The sequence below is a fragment of the Egretta garzetta genome, unplaced genomic scaffold (genome assembly GCF_000687185.1).
Source record: "Egretta garzetta isolate BGI_Z169 unplaced genomic scaffold, ASM68718v1 scaffold6, whole genome shotgun sequence".
Taxonomy (NCBI): Eukaryota; Metazoa; Chordata; class Aves; order Pelecaniformes; family Ardeidae; genus Egretta; species Egretta garzetta.
In genome coordinates, this window is record NW_009260080.1 from 463125 (window position 1) to 486805 (window position 23681).

A 23681-nucleotide genomic window follows, 5' to 3' on the forward strand; every position below is an offset into this window, starting at 1 on the left:
AATTAAACGCGTGAGGCAAAACAAAAAAAGCGGTGCCAAGTTTGTTGGGTGTGCTAACAGGATCCTCCCCGCCGCTGTCTGCCTCTATTTAAATGAACGCACGGATTACCCAGCTAGGAGGAAATGGGCAATAATGGGGCAATAAACACGTTTACTGTGTAATCATTGCGGTAATTTGCAACCCCCCTCTCTCGACCCCAGCGCCCACCCGAGGGAAGGTTTTGCCTTCAGGCGTGGCGGGGAAGCGCTGGGAGGACGCGGCCCATCCCGGGCTGCGAGATCAGCCCCGCTGCTAGGTACAGGTTGTTACTTCTGGTCAAAATCAGAACTTTCCCAAAAGTAGCAGATGGTTATTTTAATGCTGATTTAGACATTACCCTACCGAAAAGTGTTGGGAGATTGAACGAAGAAAACAGAATGAAAAAATTTGTCATCTGGCTGAGATCTCTGTGGCTGACAGAGGTTTAAAAAGTCTCTTCCCAGTCCTGGATGTGATGCTCCATTTTAAGAAGTGACTTGTTATACTGTTGGCTGCTTGAAGAGTACCTTATTTAAAAATCTCTACAGAATGTAAAAACGAGTGAGTCTAGTCGGGAGAGCTGGGTCTGTAAATTGCCGCTCTGTCAGGATTCCTATTGCCTGTTACAAAGTACCTTTTTACGCTGAACTTAAAGCTCCACACTACAGAGACAGCAGATGTGAGGTGATGGCTTCCAAAAGCAACACAGATGCTGTAAAATTTCCATTGCAATATTTCAGCAAGGAAACTCAGGAGACATGCTGAATGCTACAGTTTAGAGTTACACTATAACTCTCCTAGAAATAAGAGAATACCAGGTTTCTCAACAGTACGCTTGGCTTCGTTTTTACTGTCGTTCATACGCTCTTGTTTTCTTACAGCGTGAAAAGCGATGCAGCACAAAGATACTGCGTGTCTTGAAGCTGTTCAGTAGTGACAAAATTGGTAATATGGAACTTTATGGCAGTTTAGTAATGACTGCATATCCAACTTCCCTGGTAAGACCATGGTAATTTTTGAAATTGTCTTTCAGGTGTATAAAACAGCATGGCTGTGGGGAGGCTGCTTTACTTCATGGGATGGAAAAGCAGCCTGGATAGCTCCAGGCTGTGGAATCACAGCCCATTGTGTGTTCCTCATGTACTGAGACTTCCCTGAAGTCAGTAGAAGTACTGAGAAGAAGGAATCAAGGGTGAAGCCTTCAAAACGGTTTGTGTGTTTATTCCAGAAAATACAGCAGCTGCTTTTTCTGAAAAGCTGAGCTTTGCTATAGCAATACAGATTACTTTAGAACGCTTTTTGCAGGGATTTCAAAACAGATGTCCAGTCATCAAATCATGCAGAAATATAGAGCTGGCAAGATACTACAACCTTTTGCAAACCTATAGATTTGACAACAAGTAGATAACACTTCTGCAAGTCTTTGTTGCCACAGATATTCATGCCTCTTTTATTCAAACATTCACTGGCCCCTCTAACATAAACTTAATTTTTGTGTGCGTCTAAGGCTTTGCGTTTGGGTTTATATGGATCACACCAAACCAGGTAACTACAGGGCATTTTAGTTTGAGAGTAGTAAATTGGCTCTTGATTTATTTTTTTTTTTTAACTGAAAAGAAAAAAAAAACCCACATGAAAGTCTAGGATTTAAAATGGTATTTTGTTCATTTAAAAATACAGATGTTTAGTTTATAAGACTGAAAAATTGCTTTTTAATTCTCACCTAATATTCTCCAGTAAATTTTAGCGTGGTATTGTCTGCATTGGAAAGGTCAATGAATGGTGCTTTTATAAAAGGGTTTGAAAAAAAGAACTCGGCCCATGAAAATTTTTCAAATAATCTTGTTAGAATGAAGCCTTGACTGAAGGCTCTAATTTCAGGGATTAAACCCCGAAGGGGCTGTCTAGGCTGTTCTTCCTATCGCAGGCCACAGAGCTTTATCTAGAGGCTGTCTACGCAAATACTGGTTAGTTGCACGACACAGGGGATTTTGCATGGCGGGACTTTTTGAGGACTGGGTAAATGGAAGCAGGAAGAAAGAGTATTTTTACAGGCCCCTTAGTAGACAGCGTAAGGCGGAGTTGTGGTAGCTTACTATGTTCAGCTTTTCCCTAAAAAGTATCAATGAAAAGTAAGAGAAACTGGTTTTTTTTCCAATCCATCCTTTTCTCTTGCATGCCACATGTAGTCCAGAACTGAGTAACATGATGGGCGGTCCAAGTATGGGAAGGAATGCATTGATTTGTACTTCTGCAAGTCTGCAAAGCAGAAATTAGGAGTAAAAATCCAGCACTGTGAAACCGGCGAAGAAATAAGGATGAGGGAGTACACTGTGCGTGTATATCTTGCATTTTGATAGATATTCTTCCTTTCACAAAAAAATCAAATGGCATTGATGCATCTTCTGAGGCAGCCGGTATTTTATTGTGATTTGTGAGAACTTTTAATAGACAAGGAGAACAATGTTCTGCTTATATCTTTTCAGGCGTGTCAGATCTGATCGTGGATGGGAACAGTACCATGATGCTACTGTTGGTCAGTGAGACCTGAGAGAGCCTTGAGGCAAAAAGAAAATAGGCTGAATACGGTCTGCTGCAGTAGCTGCTTCTGGAGTGCAGTGAGCAGGTGGCAGACAAGGAGGAGAAACTGCTGGAGGAGTACTTCGCTGTCCCTTTACCATAAAGGAGGATGACAAAGTGATTGATCAGTGCTGTGTTCTGACGGTTGCTCAGCGAAGCTGCACGTCGTGGCCCTGAATGTAGCTGGAGGATTTTCTACTGAACGTAGGAGCAGACCATGATCAGACATCTTCCTGAGGCTGCTTTGGATGTGTAGGCTTCGCTAGAGAAGCAGCATGAGCAGCAGAATGAGCATAAGAAGTCAGTGGGAACAGCAGTTTAGCATGAGGGCAACATAAGATCAACGTGCATCGAAGGACTCACCTTTATGCTCCCACACTGTGCAGTTGATGATTGGGCTGCAATGTATTGGCTCACTCAGTGCAATTGTATCTTGCTTCATTTCTCATTAATGAAACAATGCAGGAGGAAGGAATGTGAGCAAATATGGATTATAAGGATTATGAAAGAAAATAAGTATTCTTGAGGGCAATCTTTTTCATTTTCCTTAATATTATTTTTTAATTTTTGCCCATTATTTAGCAAGCTTGCTTTATAATCTACCTGTGCTACAAATTGTAATACCTCATGGTGTGATGTTTCACATACGATAAATCAGGTAACTTTTGAAGGCAAATTGTCCCGAGTTAAACAGTCCGTTGATTCATTGTCACCGTATTTGGAGAACAATACAAATATCATGCAGCTAAATTGCTAACCATACTAAATATGTATGGATATAGTGAGTAGTGTTGTCTTTCTCTGATTGCCCAGGTAACCATTAATTTACTTTCTGGCAACTGCTAGAACATTAGTATGTAAGTGTACTCATGAATCCTGGGAAGGTTGTGTGGATCCAGGCTGGCAAGGAGAGGGTTGGCTTTGGCGGTAAGATGGGAGTTTACATATGCACCACTCTCTCCTAAAAGTCAAAACTTGTTTGGACCTCTAGCACGCTGGTGACTTCTGCAGTTGTATTTGTGGTTCTCTCTCCATGCTCCATCAAAATGTTGTTAATGCTCATATATGCTTAAATGGCATATGCACTATGGTTACTCCCAGCATGGGTTGGGAAGTCCATTTGGTCAGTCTTCAGTTTTGGAGACCTCAGTTTTGACAACTTGGGTATAAACCCCTGCAAAGCATCTGGTAGATACCCGCTGCTACTTCATTGCTACCTGGCGTACCTTACTGAGCCCTAGCCCTCTGGGGTGGGCAGCTTCCAAATAAAAATTACAGTCTGGCCTCAAGAAGGTACAGCATGCATGTATCTGGTCTTTGATGTCAGATCTACTGGAGGAATTAAGGGGTCTCGATCTATTAACTTGACCTACTTAACTCTGTGGCATCTATATTTGGGTTAGGTGGTAGCGTGCAGGGTAACAGCACAAGTGACCCTTACCGACTCCAGGTATTGATGCTGACAGGGTATAAGGAAGAACGCCAACAGAGCGGCTGGGGAGCACAGGATTCTCTCTCATACGCTGTAAATCAGAGTTGGAGCGGCCCCGTTGCCACACTGCAAGGAGCTGTGGGATGCCTGGCAAGAAAGCTCGCCCAGCCTGTGCGCGGCTCCCTACTGCTGATCCAGCCTGGTGGAAGCAAGACAGGAAGAAGGAGCAATGAAGGGCTTTGAGCTAAGGCTGCCCCATCCGCAGTAGGCTGGTCTGGGCTGTTTGTGTTGATGCAGAGACAAGATTAGGCAGCGTAGTCCACTTTGACTTACTAACTTTTGCATAAACTATATGGAGATATTAACTTACATGTATGCCCTCTCACACACTGTAAATTAAATGAGAAATTAATGAGGTGATGCATTTATGAGTAAGAAGCAAACTGAAAAAAACCCAACAATTTGCATTGAAAGGTGTGGCTAAGGATAAAACCCAGATATGAGAAAGCAAACTTTGTATAACTGGAGAGGAATGTACGTCATTAAATCCTTGATCAATACAAAGTTGTTCATAAATTCTGACACTACTTTTTGCACGTTGTAAGTCAGTAGTAGCATAATTTAAGGGAATAATGTTTTTGCATACATGCTTGAAGTGGACATTTTTTAAGTTGCACTGTTTCTAATCCCAACTTTTGATGGGGATACACAGTAGTAATTTTTAAAATACTGAATGATAAAAATCACACTGAGCAGTTCTTACTGGAATTACTCATTGCCCTGGAGTTAAAGTGGAAATAACAACCATATCTTTCATCATTCATTTTGAATATTTATTCTTTGTGTTTCACTTACTCTAAACAATTTTTTTATCTCTAGGGTTAGATCCTGACTAATCCTTCACTGTGCTGATTTTGCTGGGACAACACATAAGTGACTGGCCAAATATGAGTAAGGACAGCAGGCTTGGGCTTGTGCTAATTTTGATGAATAAATTGGCCTCGAGAATGACAAGTCATGTTAGCACTTTTCACTTTATAACATCAGACAGTCAAAGATGTTAATTCTGTGCAGGGAATCAGCATTAGCCAGTGTTTGGAACTGCTTATAGGGAACTCTCAGGTGCCTGGTCTCAGCAGAAACTTGCTCCTAAACTCCTTTAGTAAAAAAGTAGAAAACCTTTTTAGTAAAAGAATGGTGTGATTGAAAAGCGAAGTGTTGAGAGGAATTTCACTGTAATAGCAAAATGTCCTTCCTTTCATTTTACCCACAGAGTTTTTCATAAGGGTAGTCCTTTGCCAGTTCCTTTGAATGTTCTTGGTTCTTAGCTGGTGCTAATGATGGCACTAATAGTCTCCTCTGTGTGTGGTGGGGGAAGAGAAAATAGTACCCCAGTGGTATGAAATTTTTTTGCAGTTGTCTTTTGTGGGCTCTCAACAGTGTTTCAAAAGTCTTGGTTGATTTCTTGTCTGTTCTTTCTCTTATTTTTATGTTTATTTTGCCTTCGGGGCGGGGGACACGCATGCAATTGTATGGCAGGAATCAGCCACAAGGGAAGAGATGGATATTAGCAATTTAGTTCTAACGTTGTCCCGGCTAGTATTAGTTGGGTGCTTGTCTGTCTTGGTCTGGTCAGGCCCTGTTTCTGCATGAGATGCTTTCAATTTTTCCAGTGGATTGTGAGGTTCCAAGAGAAGGGGTGACAACAGCCATAATGGGATAGCTGTTACTCTCACTTTTTATTGCATTAGCCTTACCAAATTTATTCCTTCTGGTTAATTCCCTGAATTAAGAGAGCCCTGAAAGGGAATAATAAATGTAATGTCTATTTTCTTGCCACTTTGCCAATTTTGCTATACAGTTTTGGGGTTTTTTTTAATTACAGGTTTCTTACCTACTAAGTGTAGCTATTGTTTGAATCATATCTTTATCCTTCGCTTTTGTATATTAGGCTGGTTGGTCTTTTATAACTTAGGTCTCACACACTAAGTTATCCCATCTGACAAGCCCTTACTGTTTTTGTTTGGTTTTAGCTCCTTGGCTTTTGAACAGTCCTGCTCACAGGGCTGCTATGGAAAATTTGAAACATTTTACTGCTGTTTAAAGTTTTACTGATTTGTGTATGGATGGATCCAGATGCTAGGTTTGAATCTGCAGGTTAATGAATAAGACCTTGCTTGACCCATGAAATGTCCTGCAGGAATTTTTGATAAAAAATAAAAAGCTTTTTTAATTTTTGTCTTAAATTTCCAGGAAAAACTACATGCTTTGACAGAATTCAGACGAGTGGAAGGCTTTGTCTGAAAGCTAAAACATCTTGATTTGAAAAATGTTACTGTAGTCGTCTTCTGACATTATCATCTGGATGCCTGCTGGTCCTGTTCTGCAGGGCTGAGGCTGCCTACCACCTTCCACCCTGGGCCATGGTCTTTCCTGTTTGAAGGGAGAGCTGGAAGTAAGGAACACCTCAAAGTGATCTATTATCGGAGTTGTCATTTAAATGGTAAGTCTAGTTGATAGAAGAGATCTGCCACATAAAGCAGGTAAGCCGCAGATTTAATGAGGTGCTGCACTAGCATTTCTTAATAACATTTTTTGTTTTCAATCAAAATATTTTGGTTTGTAAGTTTGGCTTTTTGGTAAGAAAAGTATATTTGCAGAAGCACATACTTAGACATGCCAAAAAAAAAATCCAACCAAAAAGTGTTTAGCTGAAAGCCTCGTTTCCCATCAAAAATAGATGCAGTGGAAAATTTTCAAGCAGCCCTATATTTAACCTCCTTGGATCAAAATTCAGTTGTTGGACTGAGGGAGGCTCACAGACCTTTTTTTGCTGCTTTTGTTAGGGTGTCTGTTTTTTCAGTCATGACATCTGCCTGCTTTTCCAGCTATATTCAACCTTGTTATAATTTTTGCTATTGCAGCATTTTACTGCACTCAGAATGCTAGTTCCCACTGGACTCAATGTGCTGGGATATGTGCAAACTCAAAGTTTCTTTCAGGGGGTGCGTAAATCTTGCTTTTTTATTTTGGCTGGGTTTTAATAAGCAAATGTGAGTAGCTGTGTCCACTGAACACTAAATATGCACAAAATACATCATCGCTGCGATAGAGTTCTTAGTTCTTTGCCCAAGGTTGCCTTGCTTTGGGATGTTGTGGATGCAAACAGGATACATGAGTTTAAGGGGTAATGGGCTAAAAGTGCTTCAAAGAGAAGACCCATTGGGCAAGCTAAACAGTTGAATCACATCAGTCTCAGAAATTCCTGAGTGGAATATAGTTGAAGGCTGGGGAGTTATTCAGGGAAAATACTGTATTTGATTTCTTTGCTCATGCTTTTGGCTCTGACTTGTGGCTGCTTTTGGAAGCAGGCTACTGAGCTAAATGGACCTTTGATCTGAATTGGCATAGCCATCCTTGGGTAAGGAGAAGAACACTGATAAATGAGTAAGTATGGGCTTTAGCAATCTGTAATTCAGCAAAATTTATCAGAAATTAAACTCCTTCCTCCAAGAAAAGTTCAGGCCAAGCACAAAAGGTCTGAGCGTGGGGATAGAAAATTTCATCTAAATAGGTTGTGATTCTGGAGTCTCAAGCTGTTGGTTTGTTTTTTTTTTTTTTTTTTTTTTTGCTTTTGCAGCTTCCATTTCTCTTTCACTTCTTCTTGTAGCAGGAAGAATTTGCTACAGCTATGTCTTAAATACAACTGTGAGCCTCTTCGGGTGTTCTTCCAAAGTCGATGGGTAGAAAATTAGCACAAGACTCCTGCAGAGTTCACTGGACATTGTATTAAGACAAGAAGAGAAAACAAAGTGAATATTGGAGTTCAGGGAGGAAAATTGTTAATACGACCTACATTAGTTTTAGTACGTGTTATGTTCTGTCATTAGTTCAGTGTTAGAATGCAGTTTGTAGCCAGAATCTATCAGCAACTGGCAACATGTGGTGTTTCTTAAGCAAAAGTTGATTGTTAGTCTTTATTGCTTGTTTTGCATCTTAGCACTGTGACAGAAATATCTTTCCAGATATTTTTAACATTGTTTACATGGCAATTTAATTTAGATCACTTAATGACTGCTATGCTTTTTTAGCCTTCACAGGTGTTAATGGTCAAATCTGTAAATAAGCATATGCATAGTTTTGTAATACAGCAGCTATTTTTTTTCTATATTTTTAATAAACTCATCAGAAGTTTTACAATTACCTGAAAGTAGATATATCTAGTTATACTCCTGTGTACTTAAGTTTACGTGGTAGTTATATTGATCAAAACAGATGGGGTCTCTTTTATTGCTTTTCCTGACAAGGTATACATTTTTCCATCAAATTTCTGTCAGCAGAATTTGATTATAGTGCATTGTCAGTAGATGACTAATAATTTCCTTCTTCCCTGGTATTATTTTAGAATTATTTTAAATAAATATTTGAAAGAAAACATAGTAGCCAAATGACATTGGAAAGGAGGAAATAGTCATGAGTATTGTTGAGAAAGAGATTCATCCTTCTAGTATCAAAATCGTGGTGGGAAGGAGGATGGAAAAAGGAAAGCACAATACTGAAGTATAAGAGTGAGCTCCTATGGTACCGCGTTCCAGCTGTTCACGTGTAGAATCCAAATACTTTTTGAAGCATAGTGCTATATAGTCAATTAACTTTACTTCAAGTAATGATTGTATAAGGAAGAAATTTTGGTACATTAGAATCATGAGTTGGAAGAAGTAGCAATAAAAATTATGTCCATGTTTTCTTAAAAATGCAGTGAAAATGTGTAAATTCTTCTAAAATGAACTTAGAAATTTTGTAAAGTGAAAGGAGAGATTGTGATCCTGTCTCTAAAGTGTGTCAAGAATAGTGAGAATAGTGCAACCTCTCTCACATCATTTGTATGCCTTAATCCGAATGTTAATGGTAGTGTCAAGAAGTGAGAAGCAAGTAGAGTTGCCAAATCTGTCCACTCTTTTGAAACTGGAAGAATTGTGGGAAGTAATTGGGTGCAAAATAAACATGTGTTCACAAGTAATTGGACTGAGACTATTAAATTTCTTTCATTTAAGTAGTAGGTAGTAACTACTTAAGCTTCAAGGAAAAGAGAAGATTACATGCTGCAAAACTTTCTCATGCAAAACAGTCTATCCTCATGTCAGTGATCCTGGTTACATTAAAGTGTCTGCCTGCTTGAGAAAAGGTTTGTCAAATCGGATCTTTAAATGGGAGAGGGGATTAGGAAACAACAAACAAAATCCAGCTTGCAGTGGGAGTTAACTTTTGGGGGTGTGTGGCAGAGAATGGACAATGAATATCACCATCTTTTAAATGTTCAGTACTATCAAAACTTTTTTCTTATGGGTAACCCTTTATTGGCAGAAAATTTGTGAGAGTCAGTGAAGGAAAATGTTACAGTAAAATACATGTAAAGAATCTCATGCCAAAACACGTTCAGTACTATCAAAACTTTTTCTTATGGGTAACCCTTTTATTGGCAGAAAATTTGTGAGAGAGTCAGTGAAGGAAAATGTTACGGTAAAATACATGTAAAGAATCTCATGCCAAAACATAGAGAGTTAAGGGATATATATATTCTACAGGTTTAGGAAATGATGAGGGCAAATTGAAAACATGTTTCTGTGCTTAAAAAGCCTAATTGCCATAGTGTGTATCAGTCTCTTGTCTGTTTTACACAGCTGTTTGTGCTGTCTCACTGGTGGTTTTGAAACAAACAGAATTTTTACAAGAATTTGGACTGGGATATAAGAAACAGTTGTTAGTTCTATTGGTAGTAAAGCTGAATATCATAATTTGCACTCTTAAAGAAGCTGCTTTATTCTGTATGTAAAACAAAATAACTCCAATATGCTTGGTTTTGTAATTAACAAATGCAGAGTTGATCAAAAATATCTTCCCTAGTATGATGCATGGAGATTAGGTTAGTCTGTGTTACAGAATAATGTGATAATGATTTCCTCAAGAGAATACAAAAGCAGTATCTAAGTTTCAGCTGATGTTTATTGACACACAGCATCAGTTGGGAGCCCCATCAAACTTCCTATTCTTTTCTGTTTACCACCTCCTGCTTTTATTTACAGTCAGCATATCTGTTAATTAGCCTCAGGTAGAGCCAGTTCTTCTAAGAAGATCTCTTGTCTTCTTGGTGATGGCCCCATGAGGTGACCATGTACACACAGTCTGTGAGTGAATTAATCTTTAACTCATTAATTTTAGTGCCTGATTCTGAAATGTTTAACTGCTGGCTTGGTTTCCTGCTTAGCCACTTGTATTTGGAGAATTACGTGCCTTGACTCCTATTGATTTAATGAACACATCTCAGTGAGCTCTCAGCATCTTGTGGTTACCTCACCAGAAGTCATATTTTTTTGTAGTTTTTGGTGTGCTATGATTGGACCAGAATGCAGGTAGCTCATTGGTGACTTCCAGGTAAATGCTCTGTGCCACTGAGGTTGTTTACCTAGTTTCCATTGTACTTTTGCAGAATAAAATTACTTCTCCACTTCCTCAGCTATCTGGTTGTAGTTCACTTCTCTCCCAGCACAGCTTGTTTATTAGAAAAGAAAAAAGTTGCAGTTATATTTGCAGGAAAAAATTAGGAGCATGATTCAGAGATCTCCTGCTCAAGTCTACAAGGTATGCTAGAAGTGCTCTGAGAGGTGTGAGCTGGTCTGTTCATCTTACTGGGTGTTAGAAATCTCATCATTTCAGTGTTAATGGTTGTGTTTGTTTCATCAGACACCTCAGAAAAGACTGGGCCACTTATCTGCCCAGTCAACTGTAGGTAATGTCTTAAAGTGATGATCAAGTTCCTCACTTGGTCAGAATGCCATTCATCCTCCAGCTGAGGAGTAGCCAAACTTGAAAGACCTGAGCTAGGTTTACAGATGCCCTTGAAATCCCGTCCAGAGCAAGTGCAAGTATGGAAAGTCATAAAGTACACACTGTGGTAGTGTGGGCATTTTTGTAATTTAAGGAGAGCTTTACTGACAAAAATTCACTGCTTCAGTTTTAAAAAAAAACAATAATAGTAATCACCCCCCTCCACCCACCCACCAGTATAATCTCTGGAATAAATCCAACTTTTATACTGGAAAAGTACCTCAAAGTAGTATGACTTACTTTCTTCAGTGTGGAAGTATTTGAGCTGATCTAAAACATTTTATGCTGGCACAACTGCATCACAATGTCTCATTTTTGTGAGTAGGCAGACCTAGGTGAAGTAGCTAAGTTTTAAAGGAGTTAGAAACCCTAATTCCATTAAATGAAATTCCTAAGACATTTGGGTCCCCAGGATACTGTGAAAAGAGACACAAAAATAAAAAAAGAGAAGGTGAATATTTGCTACTGATGGCTCATGGCTTTGGAGGGTTAGTAGTGACGCAGCGTTGTGACAAAAAAATCAATGAAAAAGTATCAGTGAAAGTTTCTGCCATATTTAATTGTAAGAAGCCAATGCTGACTGATCTGTTAATATTTCATGGGGAAAGTCGACACTGAGGGGAAGAGGTGGGTGATATTTCTTCAAAACATGTTAACTGCTTCTGTGTATTTTGTGGTTGAAGGACAGAGAGATAAGAGATGCTGGAAATGTTTTCTAGAATTCAGTGGCCCTTCATCACTATTTTATAGGTGCCATTTAAGCCATCTTTGTTAAGGAGAAGCTCCTTTACTGTTAGTATCTGTTAGTTATCTTTCAAATCTCATCAAGGCAGCACCAGGATTTTCTTGCATAGATTTCCTTTGACATATAGCCTCAATAAGTATGGAAATTACAACTTAAAACTCTTTTTTTTTTTCTTCTTGCAAAGCAGTGCAGTGCCCAAATTCATTGAATTTCAACTTTTTCTTTTTTTTCTTAATGCTGAAAGACAGATATGCAAATTTTACTAACAATATGCATAGTTAAATTTAGCTGTAAATTCCAGTCAGGGATTTCTGCTTTGTTTATTGTCCAAGTCAATATGTCTGTGGAGAGAACCTCCCGCTGTGCAGGAATACACAGTCAGCTACTTGGAAAAGTGGAAAGTTTAATTATGAGAGTTTGTTCTGGAAAAAGGTAAAGTAAAGCAAGCACTCGTTTTTGAGTTGGTTTTTTTTTTTATTATTACCACTCCAGCTAACAGAAATACCATGTATTTGGTTTGTTTTGACACGAACTGTTATCAGACAAACCACTTGATTTTTCTTTAACCTGCTCATCTGTGTAACTGAGGGGATCTGAAAGAAAGTAGGGGTCATGAATAAGTGATGTATTTCTTAAATTTGCAAGGTAGGTCATGACATCAATGAGATAAAATCCAAGTGTGAAGAAAGAAAAAGTATAAACACATGTATTGCCGAGAATGTCTTCATTAAAATATAGTTTACCCTGTGAAGATATTAGCATCTTGCCTGAAAGATGCAAATTTCCTGTGCTGCTTTCTCTCAAGTTACTTTGATTTTTGTGCCTGGTAACAGTGAAGTATCTATACACAAGGTTTCTGAGTGGAAGGGTAAATTATTGCTGGGGAATATGTGTTATAAATGATATAGAAACATATTCTCATGTTTATAACAGAAAGCTCTCCAAGATTTTAATTACTGGAGAGTTTCCTATTTATTCATTTTTTTATAAGCCATTTACATGGAATACATTTTATCTAGCTATCTATATTAAAAAAAAACCACTTCATGCAAAGGTGTTTCTCTTGCCTACCCAGAGTATCTGTAACACTGTAGCAATCTGTATTCCTCTTCATGGTTCAATCCATATTTCTGCTTTCTAAGCCTGTTTAGCTGTAATGTGAAGAATGTTAATGATAATTCTGCAATGCATGATAGTAATTAGATTTACTCTAAGTCAATAAAACTTTAAAAAAATATTATGGCCAATATTTCGGTTGCATGACTTTCATCAAATGTATAAGCATATTCTTTTTTAATTTGCGTCTGTGTGAGACTGATCCATGACCTGAGCTTGTAGGTTCTACAGTAATACAAATAGTACATGATAACTCTGTGACGAAAGGCTGGCGGGTTTTACAGAGGAAATTTCTGAACCTGTAGGTAGGTTCAGGATAAGCCATTGTCTGTAACTTCCCTTCCCCCATACTCTTCATTTCTACAATGCAACTGCTCTTCTAATGCTTTTACCGAGTCTCATTAAATGGACAATGTGTAGGACATTACATGTATTTATGGTAGAGTGGGAGTTTTGTTCTGAGTCACTGGTGCATCAAGAGTTTCTTCGTGGTACTCTTCTGGTTGCCTAATACAGCGAGACAGGCACCAGAGAGGCATGTACACTGATGGCTTATGGTAGCCACCCTTGAGCCCGAATCCTAAGAGATGTGGAGGTGGCTAATTTCCCATAGACCTGAGTGGGAGTTTAAGTTCCTAAATAGGATTTAGGAGCCTAAATACCTTGGAATTCCCCATGAATAAAGCTTAATTGCAATATAGCCCCTTAATTCTCCACACATCCCTGCATTCTTCCATACATGTTCCTTGTTGACTATTTACTGTTAATTGGCAATTTGGATGCTTAATTATGCTTCTGTTTTGGGATGTTTCTTCCTAGTCTTAACCTGTATTTCTCTGGATTGTGTTCCTTTTCAGCTCTTTCCACTCTTACACTTTGTGCACCTAAAAAAGGCACTAGCACACTTCATTTCCAGTGACTAGCTTCCCTCTCACATTGGCAGGTATGAAACATAAGACCTTTGGTATTAACAGAGCCAGCTACCTTGTAAAGATGCTATAAAAGGAATCACTAAGGCTCAAAATTGACAGGGATTTGACTATTTTGTCCACTCAGTCTGTTTTTTGACCAACGTATGCCCTATATGCAAGTTGTATATTAGCTAAATTCTACTTTGCTTGACTGACAAAAAGGGCAGGGCTATGGGTACGTGCCACAGGTAGTTAAATAATGCAAAACCTTATGTCAGTCTAATGCTTTTGGCACTGAAATGACTCTGCCAGTTGCTCTTCTGAAACTAGTAATAGTAAATCAGGGCATAAATCAATCTTTCCTCTGGCTGTGTGGGATCTGACTTCTCTGTTCTTTAGTTCACTAGACAGGTTATCTGTAACTGAGTGCACAGTGAAAGCCTAACGCTTTCTTCCCATGCTAGACTTTTAACTTCCACAATACAATTTTCCTTAAAGTGTAGCAGAAGTAGAAAGGAATGAAAACAAACGTAAACAAGGACTCCGGTGTTAAAGAATGCTGTGTAAAATCTACCATCCTTCAATTGCAGTGCATCTTTTTTCATGTGATTGTGAACCAGGTTTTCCTCAGGACCACAGTGGTCGTCAGCAGGAGGAATCCCTTGCCCTGTGTCCTGGTAGACGACAGTGACTGGAAGGAAGCAAATAACCTGAAGATGTTGGCTTCTGTTGCTGCCCAAATGATGAGGTAGACAAGTGTCAGTAGCTGCTCTAGGGGAATGGTGAAGGCAAGAGAAAGCTTCTAGGCATAGGAGGAGTAGGGAGAGGGTGAACGAGTGGAGGTGGGGGGGTTGTGATTCTTTCAATGCAGTTGGTGTTATGCCACACTCCTTTTTTAAAAGGCGAGTAAAGTTGTACTGGGGGAAGGAGGATGCAGGGAGTGGTTTCCTGCCCCTGAGTGGGATGACAGCGTGTTTTATCTGTGTGACTTACAGACTTTGACAGAGAAAACCTAAGAGCACACGATGCTGAGTGTACCTAGGGCACCAATTGCACAGGGAAGCTAAATCGCCCTGTCAAGAGCTGGTGTCCAGGGCAATAGGATTTTTGGATGGTGCAGCTAAATGGATGGAAGAAAGTGTTGGAAGGGCAGCGAATAAGGTGAGGATGGAAGGGGGCAAGTGCTCTGTGTTGCTGTTGCCTCACTGCAAAATTGTTTCCCTTCAATGTTGTTTGCAAGAATAAAGCTGATTTATGAGAGTGAATTTGTTTCTGGACTAAAACCAGTGGTTTTCTCAGCTAGTGGTATGTGAACAGTTTTCATACCATTCCAGTTTTGCCACAGTTCTGGCCATGAGTAATCTTAGTGGATTATAAAAAATGCTAAAATAGTAAAAACCCCATGTTTTATGAGTGGGATACAGTTTGCAGTAGTGATTTAAGTGCTTAGATATCACAGAATGCTTGTCGCTTGTGAAACTTGTTTTCTTTCTGTATATTCAATAAAGGAACATTAATTAGTTAAAGACATTAATATGATTGACTGTTTCTTGTAGCTCAGAGATTCATGCTGTTTGGCTAATCGATGGCTATGAGTTGCATGTGTGAGTAGTTTGAAACACTTTTATTCATGCTGATTTTTATCACAGGGCATCTTTGCTTGTACTGAGGAAGACTCAGGTGGACAATGGCCCTTGCCACTCCACCTCAGGGAGGGGTGCTTTCAAAGGGCCTTATCTATTGCCACATCAGTGCAAGGCCTGGACATATTCCCTAAATAATCTCATAGGATCAGAGCGCAACTGAACTGGAGATGATGAGAATATGGTAGAGTAGGTTAGGAACAGGTACAATGTTGGTGATCCTGCAGGGACACTCTGCAACTCTGCCGGTGGCAACATGGCTTCTTCCAATCTTCTCTTCAGCTGAGGGGTTGTTGCCTAATGCCACATGTCTATTGTGAACCTTGTATTTAAAAGCTATCTAGCTGCTGGTGTTAACTTTCTACCTAATGATGCTGATAAAAAAGAAAGATGTTTGTACTTGGTCATCTAGTTTCATGATCAGATGCATCTAGAAATTCAATCTATAGAATCTCTTCTTAGAATCATCTAAATCTTTCTGAATGCCAAATGCAACCAACTGAAATGTCCAAAGATTAATAGATTTAAAATTATTTTTAGTCTAGTCTAAATATCACAGCACATTTTTACATAGAAGTGTTGGTGCCTCCCATGCACTGGATTTTTTATGGCTTTAATGTAGTGTAAATAAACATTTTTTAGATGGGAATGCAGAATATAAGTGGCTTGTCAACTGATATGATATTTTTGCCTACTCTCTATGTGTTAATACAGTACCATGTTAGTATTGTATTTATCAGTGCTCGTGAGAGATTATGCTGGTGGAAAACATGATCATGGGATTTGACCTCCTTGGATGCAAGGGCTTTTCCAGGTCATGAAAGGCTACATATTCAGCTCATGACTAGTGTAGAATTCTTTTTCTGTCATAACTGAAATACTGACACCTGGTTTGCACTTAAAAGTGTTATCAAGGAGGCCTGTCAGGGAGGGATATGATTTTTTTGCTGACATAGCTATGCCAGTAAAAACCCTAATGCAGAAGCTGTGTAAGAAGTTCTTTAACCTCTGCATTTTACTTGTCTTGAGGGATAGGTCTAAGTTCCTTTGGAAGAGGAGTCTTGTTAGTATAATTTCTGTATTAACCTTTCTAGTGTAAATCAACTGTAGGCCTCATCCTGTAGGGACTCACATGCAAGTTTATCACTGTGCACAGAGATGATACGTCATAGCCTATGCTTACTTCACCCTGAAGAACGACCTCTAGAGCATTTCTAAAAATGGTATGTATGTGATCTGTCTCCTGTTTATCTTCTGTCTACAGGGTTGTCTTCCATCTACAGGTTGCATGAATAATGCCTGGCAATGCATGAAGTTTCATGTTTAGCACCTGTCCTGTTGGTGGTTCTAGTCTTGAAGATAGTTTTGGGCCCGCACTTAGGAGACAGTATGGGCATAACCATTGTTTGACTGAACTACTTGCAGGAAGGCTGGATGCAGATATAACAATGAAAAGGAAGGAAGGAGACTCCCTAGCAGTGAAGCTTGTGATGTGCAGCACCCAACCTAAAGGATGAGAAGTACATAAGTGGAAGCTTCTTTGGGTGAACCAGTTCCAGAAAAAATAAGCACATGGAAGCACTTGATGGGTCAAGATTGTCCTTTGCTGATCCTACGTGCAGCACCATAAATCACAAGTAGTTCTAAAGATATTGTAGTGGAACAGGAGAGTAGAAATGGTGTGAGTAAACTCAGATTATTATTTGAAACCCTCCCTTGTCTCTTAAGATGCAGTTCCTGTATGCCTCTAATTATCTTTCATTTAGATGTTCTACCTTAGTTGGGGTTGATGATCTAAAGAGTGGGCTGTTAGTGTTTGTCTGTAGGAAGGACTCCCTTTTCTCTTATGCAGGGACAGACCCTAACTAGAAATTACAGCTTGCCTGAAGCGTATGCATTTTTTGTTTTTGTTCAAGTTCTTTCAAAACATCAGAGATGAAGGCTGGACCAGATACCAGAATACCTTCTTTGCACTAGCAGAGATAATTTCACATCACACTCTGCAGGAATTTGGACTTGTTCTATTTTTGGGCTTGAAACAGGAATAGCTTGAACGAGCTAGGTGATGTTTTATTTGAGACAAAGGTTTCCTTTTTCCCCAAAGGTTTTTTCAAGAGACACGGAAAGCCCAATTTAAATAATACTGCCAGAGCCAAAGCTGCATGTGTAAGCTCTGTGTCCTGCACTGAGGTTGATTAATCAACCAAGATTAATAGAAATTGGTATTTTCACTTCAAGTCCTAGAGACTTACTTTGGAAATGTATGAATTTGTAGGCTTGCAGTCTCCCTGACAGATGAATCTAGTCTTGAGGATGGTAAGTAGAGATATAACTATGGCATTGGATGCGATCATAATCATAAAAGGGAGATATTTTGAGATACAGAAATTGCAAATTCAGTCCCTGCTGTTACCAGTCCAGCCACAGGGGCCATTTAACAAAAGATCCCCGAGTTAATGATTGCTGTTCTATAGCAGGGATATTGGACTTATTATACACTGAACACAAAGGTCTCTGATCCATATTCGTGCCTTGTTTCCTGCTTGGGATTTGGCACCACATGGTGGTAACCGTCTGCTTCATGCAGGAAAGCGTTCTGCTGTGATATCAGTGAGCGATAGTATCAGAAAAACATCCATTTTCCATGAATTTAAACTATTACCGCAGTTAGGTGCAATTATTGAGAATCCCTGTAGAGTTGTACAAAAAATGTTGTCTCTGCCCAAAGATGTTGATTCTGGAATGTAGCAGTGCCAGTCTATGACATTCTTAGTTTGGGGTCTTAGCGGCTGCTATAAATTGTACCCTGGAAAATGGTTACCAGGACTATAAAGTATAGTGCTGCATTTCAAGCTCTATTTTAAGCACCAGTGGCTTTGTCAAACTATACATGTAATTTAAATCAAATTTATATGGTGAAAATACGTTGGAGATGAACCAATGGAAGACGACGACTTCATAACAAAGAATATTGACTTTGCATATTAACTTCATTAACTTAATGCTGTCTCTTGTGTATTGGAAAATTGTTCAAGTGAGAATAATAGCTTTTGAACTACTTACAGGCTAATAGGTAGTGATTGTAGTCACTAAGACTTTGAATAGCTGTGGCTGTTGATTACACAGATTAAATGCGAGTGCAGTTTTCAATATGGCTGATTTTCAAAAAACTCATTTTCTGTCCTTCCTTTTGACTTTCATGGCTAATGACACTGACTTCTAATGCATATTAAATTCCGGGAGTGGGAAATTAAATTCCTCTTCCTCCGTCTCGCAGTAGAGACACGAGTGCAGAAGCATGCCATATGCTTATTTTCAGTTGTTCAAGACTGAAGCTATATTAGTCAAATACAAGGTTGCATGAGTGTAATTCCCTTATAGCGGGACATACTCTGCTTAAGCAGCTGGTTGGTTATAGAGGTTTGTAGTATTCATGGCACTAATTTTTTCATGCACTCCATCCCTTATGTTTTTTCTCCTCATATCTGAACTGTCTGCGCGTCTCTTTGCATCCTCTGTGATTTCTCAGTGAATGCTGGTTCCCAAGTTCTTTCTCTATTCTCTCCTTTTTTTTTTCTCCAGGGCCTAATTATGAAACAGCTTCAAATAAATACAATTTTTTAACAAAAAACATTCTGCTTCCTGTGAACAATGGGCTGAATTTTTCTCTTTATTCTTGGGGAGTTCTTATTCAGTTGGAGTGCTTTGCAGTTGGCTAGGCCTGAGATTTCTGGGAGCTGTAATTGTGTCTCATTAATTCTTACAGTAATGTAGGGTAACTATAAGGAGCATGCAATTAGTGGTCTGGTCAATGAATAGAGCAGTTAATCAGCAGACAAAGGATGGGGCTCAGGACCTATTAGGCTGAAAGGAAGTGTTACTATTGTCACAGGCAGTAGGAATGCATGCAGACATGCCTTAAAGTTGAACTGTTTAAGGGAACTGTGTATGTCTTTTTGCTAACCCGTTTTCTTACCTATTCCACTACTTGAGAGAGACTCATTTAGGTTGCCTGTTGGAAGTCAGAGAACGTATCGGAGGCTTGGACAGACTGAACAGACCGCGTAGTGCATTCTCTCACCTTAACAGGGGCAGCTCCGGGGTTTATCAGAAATAAAAAGTGGCCAAAGAGACGTAAGGCATCTTTCGCTGTTCCTCCTCCTTAGAAAAATGGTGGGCGAATGGAGGAGACGGATAAAGTTTAAATCAGCCATTGTGTGGACTGTCGCTCAGTCATACTCGGCATGTTTGTCTTCATAATGAACCTTGTTTGTTCTGAATGGCTGTGCTTTCAGTGCATGTAAATGTATGCAAATACTCATAACAGTTTAAAAATCGTTGCTCTTACGGTAACAAATAACCTTTCCTACTTTCATGAAGCCCTGTCTTTTGCTATATCTAGGGTTTAAAATGCAAAAATCACTCCAACTCCAGACAGTGCTTCAGGGTTTTTTGTTAGCTCCGGATCAGAACTTCCAGTTGTTTCTGCCTTTGAAAAAATATGAACCTCATGAATCCTGTGAAATGTTATGACATACGATGATTATAAAGAAAAAGGCTTTATCAATAAAACACTGCCCTTGAGTAACTCTTATTTCTAGTAGGCATTGCTTCAAATAGAAAGTCATTTCTTCTTGTAAGTAAAACAGACACTTGGCATAAAAAAGCAGTAATTAAAAGAACTTTTTTTGGGGAAAAAAAAGGGAATTGAACTTTAATAATTAACTTACATCCAGAGCCTGGTGTTTTTCTCAAAACTGAAAGTAATTTTTTACTGTCTTCTTTGTATTAACAGGTCTGTAGCTTTATCTCTTCTCATGGTATTCACATCAGCAGCAAGTAACGTTAGAAGAATAAAGTCTGTCAGGCTTTATATTAAGGATTCAATTATTCTATATAATTAGCCCTGATTTGTTAAATATTTGAAACATTTTCTACTCTTAGGTATGGAACAGCATACTGGAATGATCAGAACCACAAATGACTTGTACCTTTACTCAGAAAATGCTTCTTATCAAATAATAAGGAAGATTAAGCCTAAGTCTCTCTCTCTCTCTCTCTGTCTGGATTTTATTCCCACAAGAAAGATCAATTTTGTCCACAATATCTTGTGTATTTCTATTCCCTTGAAATACAAAGAGGCAATGGACTCTGGTATAAATTAGGTAGATTTAATGAAATATATGACTTATAACTTGTGCCCCGAATATAAAATACTTGAGTGAGGCATAGGGTATTTTGCTGATGCCATCGCTGTCACCCATCTGTTTTTTCATTCTTCTGTGCCTGTTTTTGAAACATTTAGGGGCTGTGGAGTCTTGGGAATAACAGTTTTTGTATGCCATACATAGCAAATCTTTCCAGGGTCACATTCTCCTTTACTGTGTCTCTTTTGAGGAAACAGGGCAAACTGACCTTGCAAAATGAGAAACTGGTACTACTTCCACTCTCAGAAGCTCTGTCTTACCTCATATATGCGCTACTTATTGATTTAATTAGAAGGTGATTTCTCATCTGGTGTCAGCATCAAAAAAGCTGTTGCTCAGTATCACTGATAAGCAGTACAGGTTTAACAGAAATGACCTTTTTTTTCCTCCAGTAAAGTTTTTCCTGTTGAAACACAGGTTCAGTCATGGGGGGCTATTGATCTGGAAGGGGCCTTAAATAATTCTAGAATCACTGAAATATTCGTTGGGGAGGTAGCAGATTAATTGTGGTCGTCCATAGGAGCAGAGTGTTATGACTGGAACGGGTGTTACAGTAGAAATTATAAACACTCCTTAATACGTAAAGATTGATTAAAGGTCTTTAACCTTTTTTAAATTAACAGAATATCCATCTCTGTATCTCTCTTTCCGTAGACACGCATATATTTTTACTTAGCAATAGGAACTCGTGTTCCGCTGATGGACAGTGTAGGGTAAGGTAGATTAAACAACTCTGTTGCTGTTTTGAGAACTGCTCTTTCTCATAACGTAGTGTGAATCTTACCTGGTGTACCTGGCCTGCTGCACAAGTCTCAGCTCTGCAAGAATTTCACAACAGAAAAAGTTTATAGGTGCTAACTAAAAATGTAATATCACTGTATTTTAAAGTGCACTAGCTTTAAATAAATCCTTCTGCATGTGTCCTGTTTCTTCTTGTAGAAGATAACATTGACTGTCATAACATAAACACATGGATGTTGCTGTGTGATTTAAGGTCATTGTCTATGCTTCTTCATCTGTTGTCAGAACAGAGAGGAAATATTGCTCTCCGGCCAGTTGTCCCATTGGTTTTAACCTTTTGTTCATGAGTATTTTTATTCTTTAAGTGGCAGGTCTGACCTTGTTGAAATTGCTGCTTAGGCAGGTACTGTCACCAAATCACCCTCCCATTATGAAAGAGACCCTTGAAAATTAATTAGGAAAATACTGGTTTTTAAAAGATGGCTGAAATGAAGGGAGGTGAATACCTCCGTAGTGACAATCATTCTGTTGTACCTATTTCATGTATTATTTATACAGCATTTCTATCCTCCAGACTCATCTTCGAATCAGGGTGTGGTGCACACAACCAGTGAGTAATTTTCTCAGTCAGTTGAGGAATAAATATGTAGAGTGTACAATACTTCTGAGAGAAACAGATTACTGAAGTTCTCCTTTTTTTTACCTAAAATGGGATTTGGAAGAGTAAGCTATTTAAGTCCAAAACTGTGACTGTAAGAGTGCCTCCTTAGCTTCAGTCTAGCCCTGGAGACACCTAAGCTCCGTGAGCAGCTTTACTGTTCCATGGTGCCTGGCATGCTGGTACAGCTGAGGTCCAAACCAGCCCTGTTCTGGCAGAGCTCCTTGCCCTGCTCCTTAAGCCTGGCTGGGATCCAGGAAGCAGATGTTCTGGGCTCCGAATTACCTGGGAGAGCTGATCTGGTAAACGTTCCCAGAGCACACAATATCCATGGACAGCTTCATCTCCTCACAAAATGCAGTGACAGCTGCTACCGCTGGGAGAGAGATGGTGCAGCTCCCTTTTCTATAACATTACAGTGGCTAGATAGTCATCCAAGAAATGTCTGAGTGGGCTTGCATCCGTGTTGCGTATTGCCTTGCAGACTACCCTAGCTCCTAGAGTAGAGGCTCCTCTGAGCTAGCAAAAGAAAATAGTTCTAGTCCTTTAATGGCTTTGCATATGAAATGGTTTGTCTGGAATTTGAACCAGAATCAATTCAGTGACCCAGAAGAGAATATGGAGTATTGGTGTGTGGCATGCTCTGTGCAATTTGTCACAGCAAATAAGCTGCTGTATAGGCTACTTGCTGCAACTGTTGTGTAACATTTTCTGTATACAGTTTCTTTAGCAAGCTTGCCTGACTGTAACAAGAGCATGAATTCAAATGGCTAGGAGCAAGAAAAGGTAGTCTTTCTGATGCTGAAAGAAAATTTCTTGTGACTGCTGCTCCTCATTTTGCTGTAGTCTATACTAAAGTAGGAAATAAACTCCTTCCTGACCCATTGTTCCAGCTGCATTTGAACTGTGATGATTTGGGGCATCTACGTACAACTTAGAAATTACGGTTGACATCGTGACATTGTTGTTATATTGCAAAATATCTCTGCATATCTGCTTTTGCTCCTAAACACCTGCTGGAGGGATAATGGATGCCCATACTTAGTGAATATGTTTTGACTTGTATATAGGAGTGGTGGCACTGGGAAGATTTGTTTTCTTGCAGAGACCTAAAAAATACAGTGCAGAAAATGTCCACATTGGCAATAGCATGATGACAGATATTAATTCACAGACAGAGAGGAAAGAAACTTTTTTTTTTTTTTAAAGAATGAAATATTTAACTGAATGACCAGAGGAGAGCAGGGGAAGTGGTTTGACTACGAAGGTGCCCAATGTCCAAAAGACGAGTCCTGAAATGTATGAGAAGGATTTTGGACAGTATGAACTTCTCCCAGGGGGAAGTTCATAGTGATCAGAATTTGCCCAGAGTTGACACCCCTCCGTTTGAAACCCCTCACCGTTGGCTGCTATGCCTGCACCAACTTCAAGTTTCATGTGATTCCCCTGAGTTGCACATAACTTTCTTCCTATCCACATTTATGTCTTACTATCACAAAGTAAGAACAGCCATACAGGATCAGACTAAACATCTGTCTAGCCGGGTATCCTGTTTCTGACAGCAGCCTGGGGGAGCATATAAGAAAATGTCAAGCATGTGTCGTGGTTTAACCCCAGCCGGCAGCTCAGCCCCACACAACCGCTTGCTCACTCCCCTTCAGTGGGATGGGGGAGAGAATCAGAAGAGTAAAAGTGAGAAAACTCATGTGTGGAGATAAAGACAGTTTAATAGGGAAAGCAAAAG

The 23681-nt window shown here is 39.4% G+C and overlaps 1 protein-coding gene across 1 annotated transcript in view; it reads right to left on the reverse strand.

Moving 5' to 3' along the window:
* FZD8 (frizzled class receptor 8) overlaps positions 1 to 22281 on the reverse strand; it is a 26816-nt gene extending 4535 nt beyond the window's left edge. The window contains 2 exon segments of the mRNA XM_035896802.1: positions 21323 to 21356; positions 22223 to 22281. Of these exon segments, the coding sequence (XP_035752695.1) occupies positions 21323 to 21356; positions 22223 to 22281 (93 nt within the window).
* Between the last annotated feature and the right edge of the window lie 1400 nt (positions 22282 to 23681).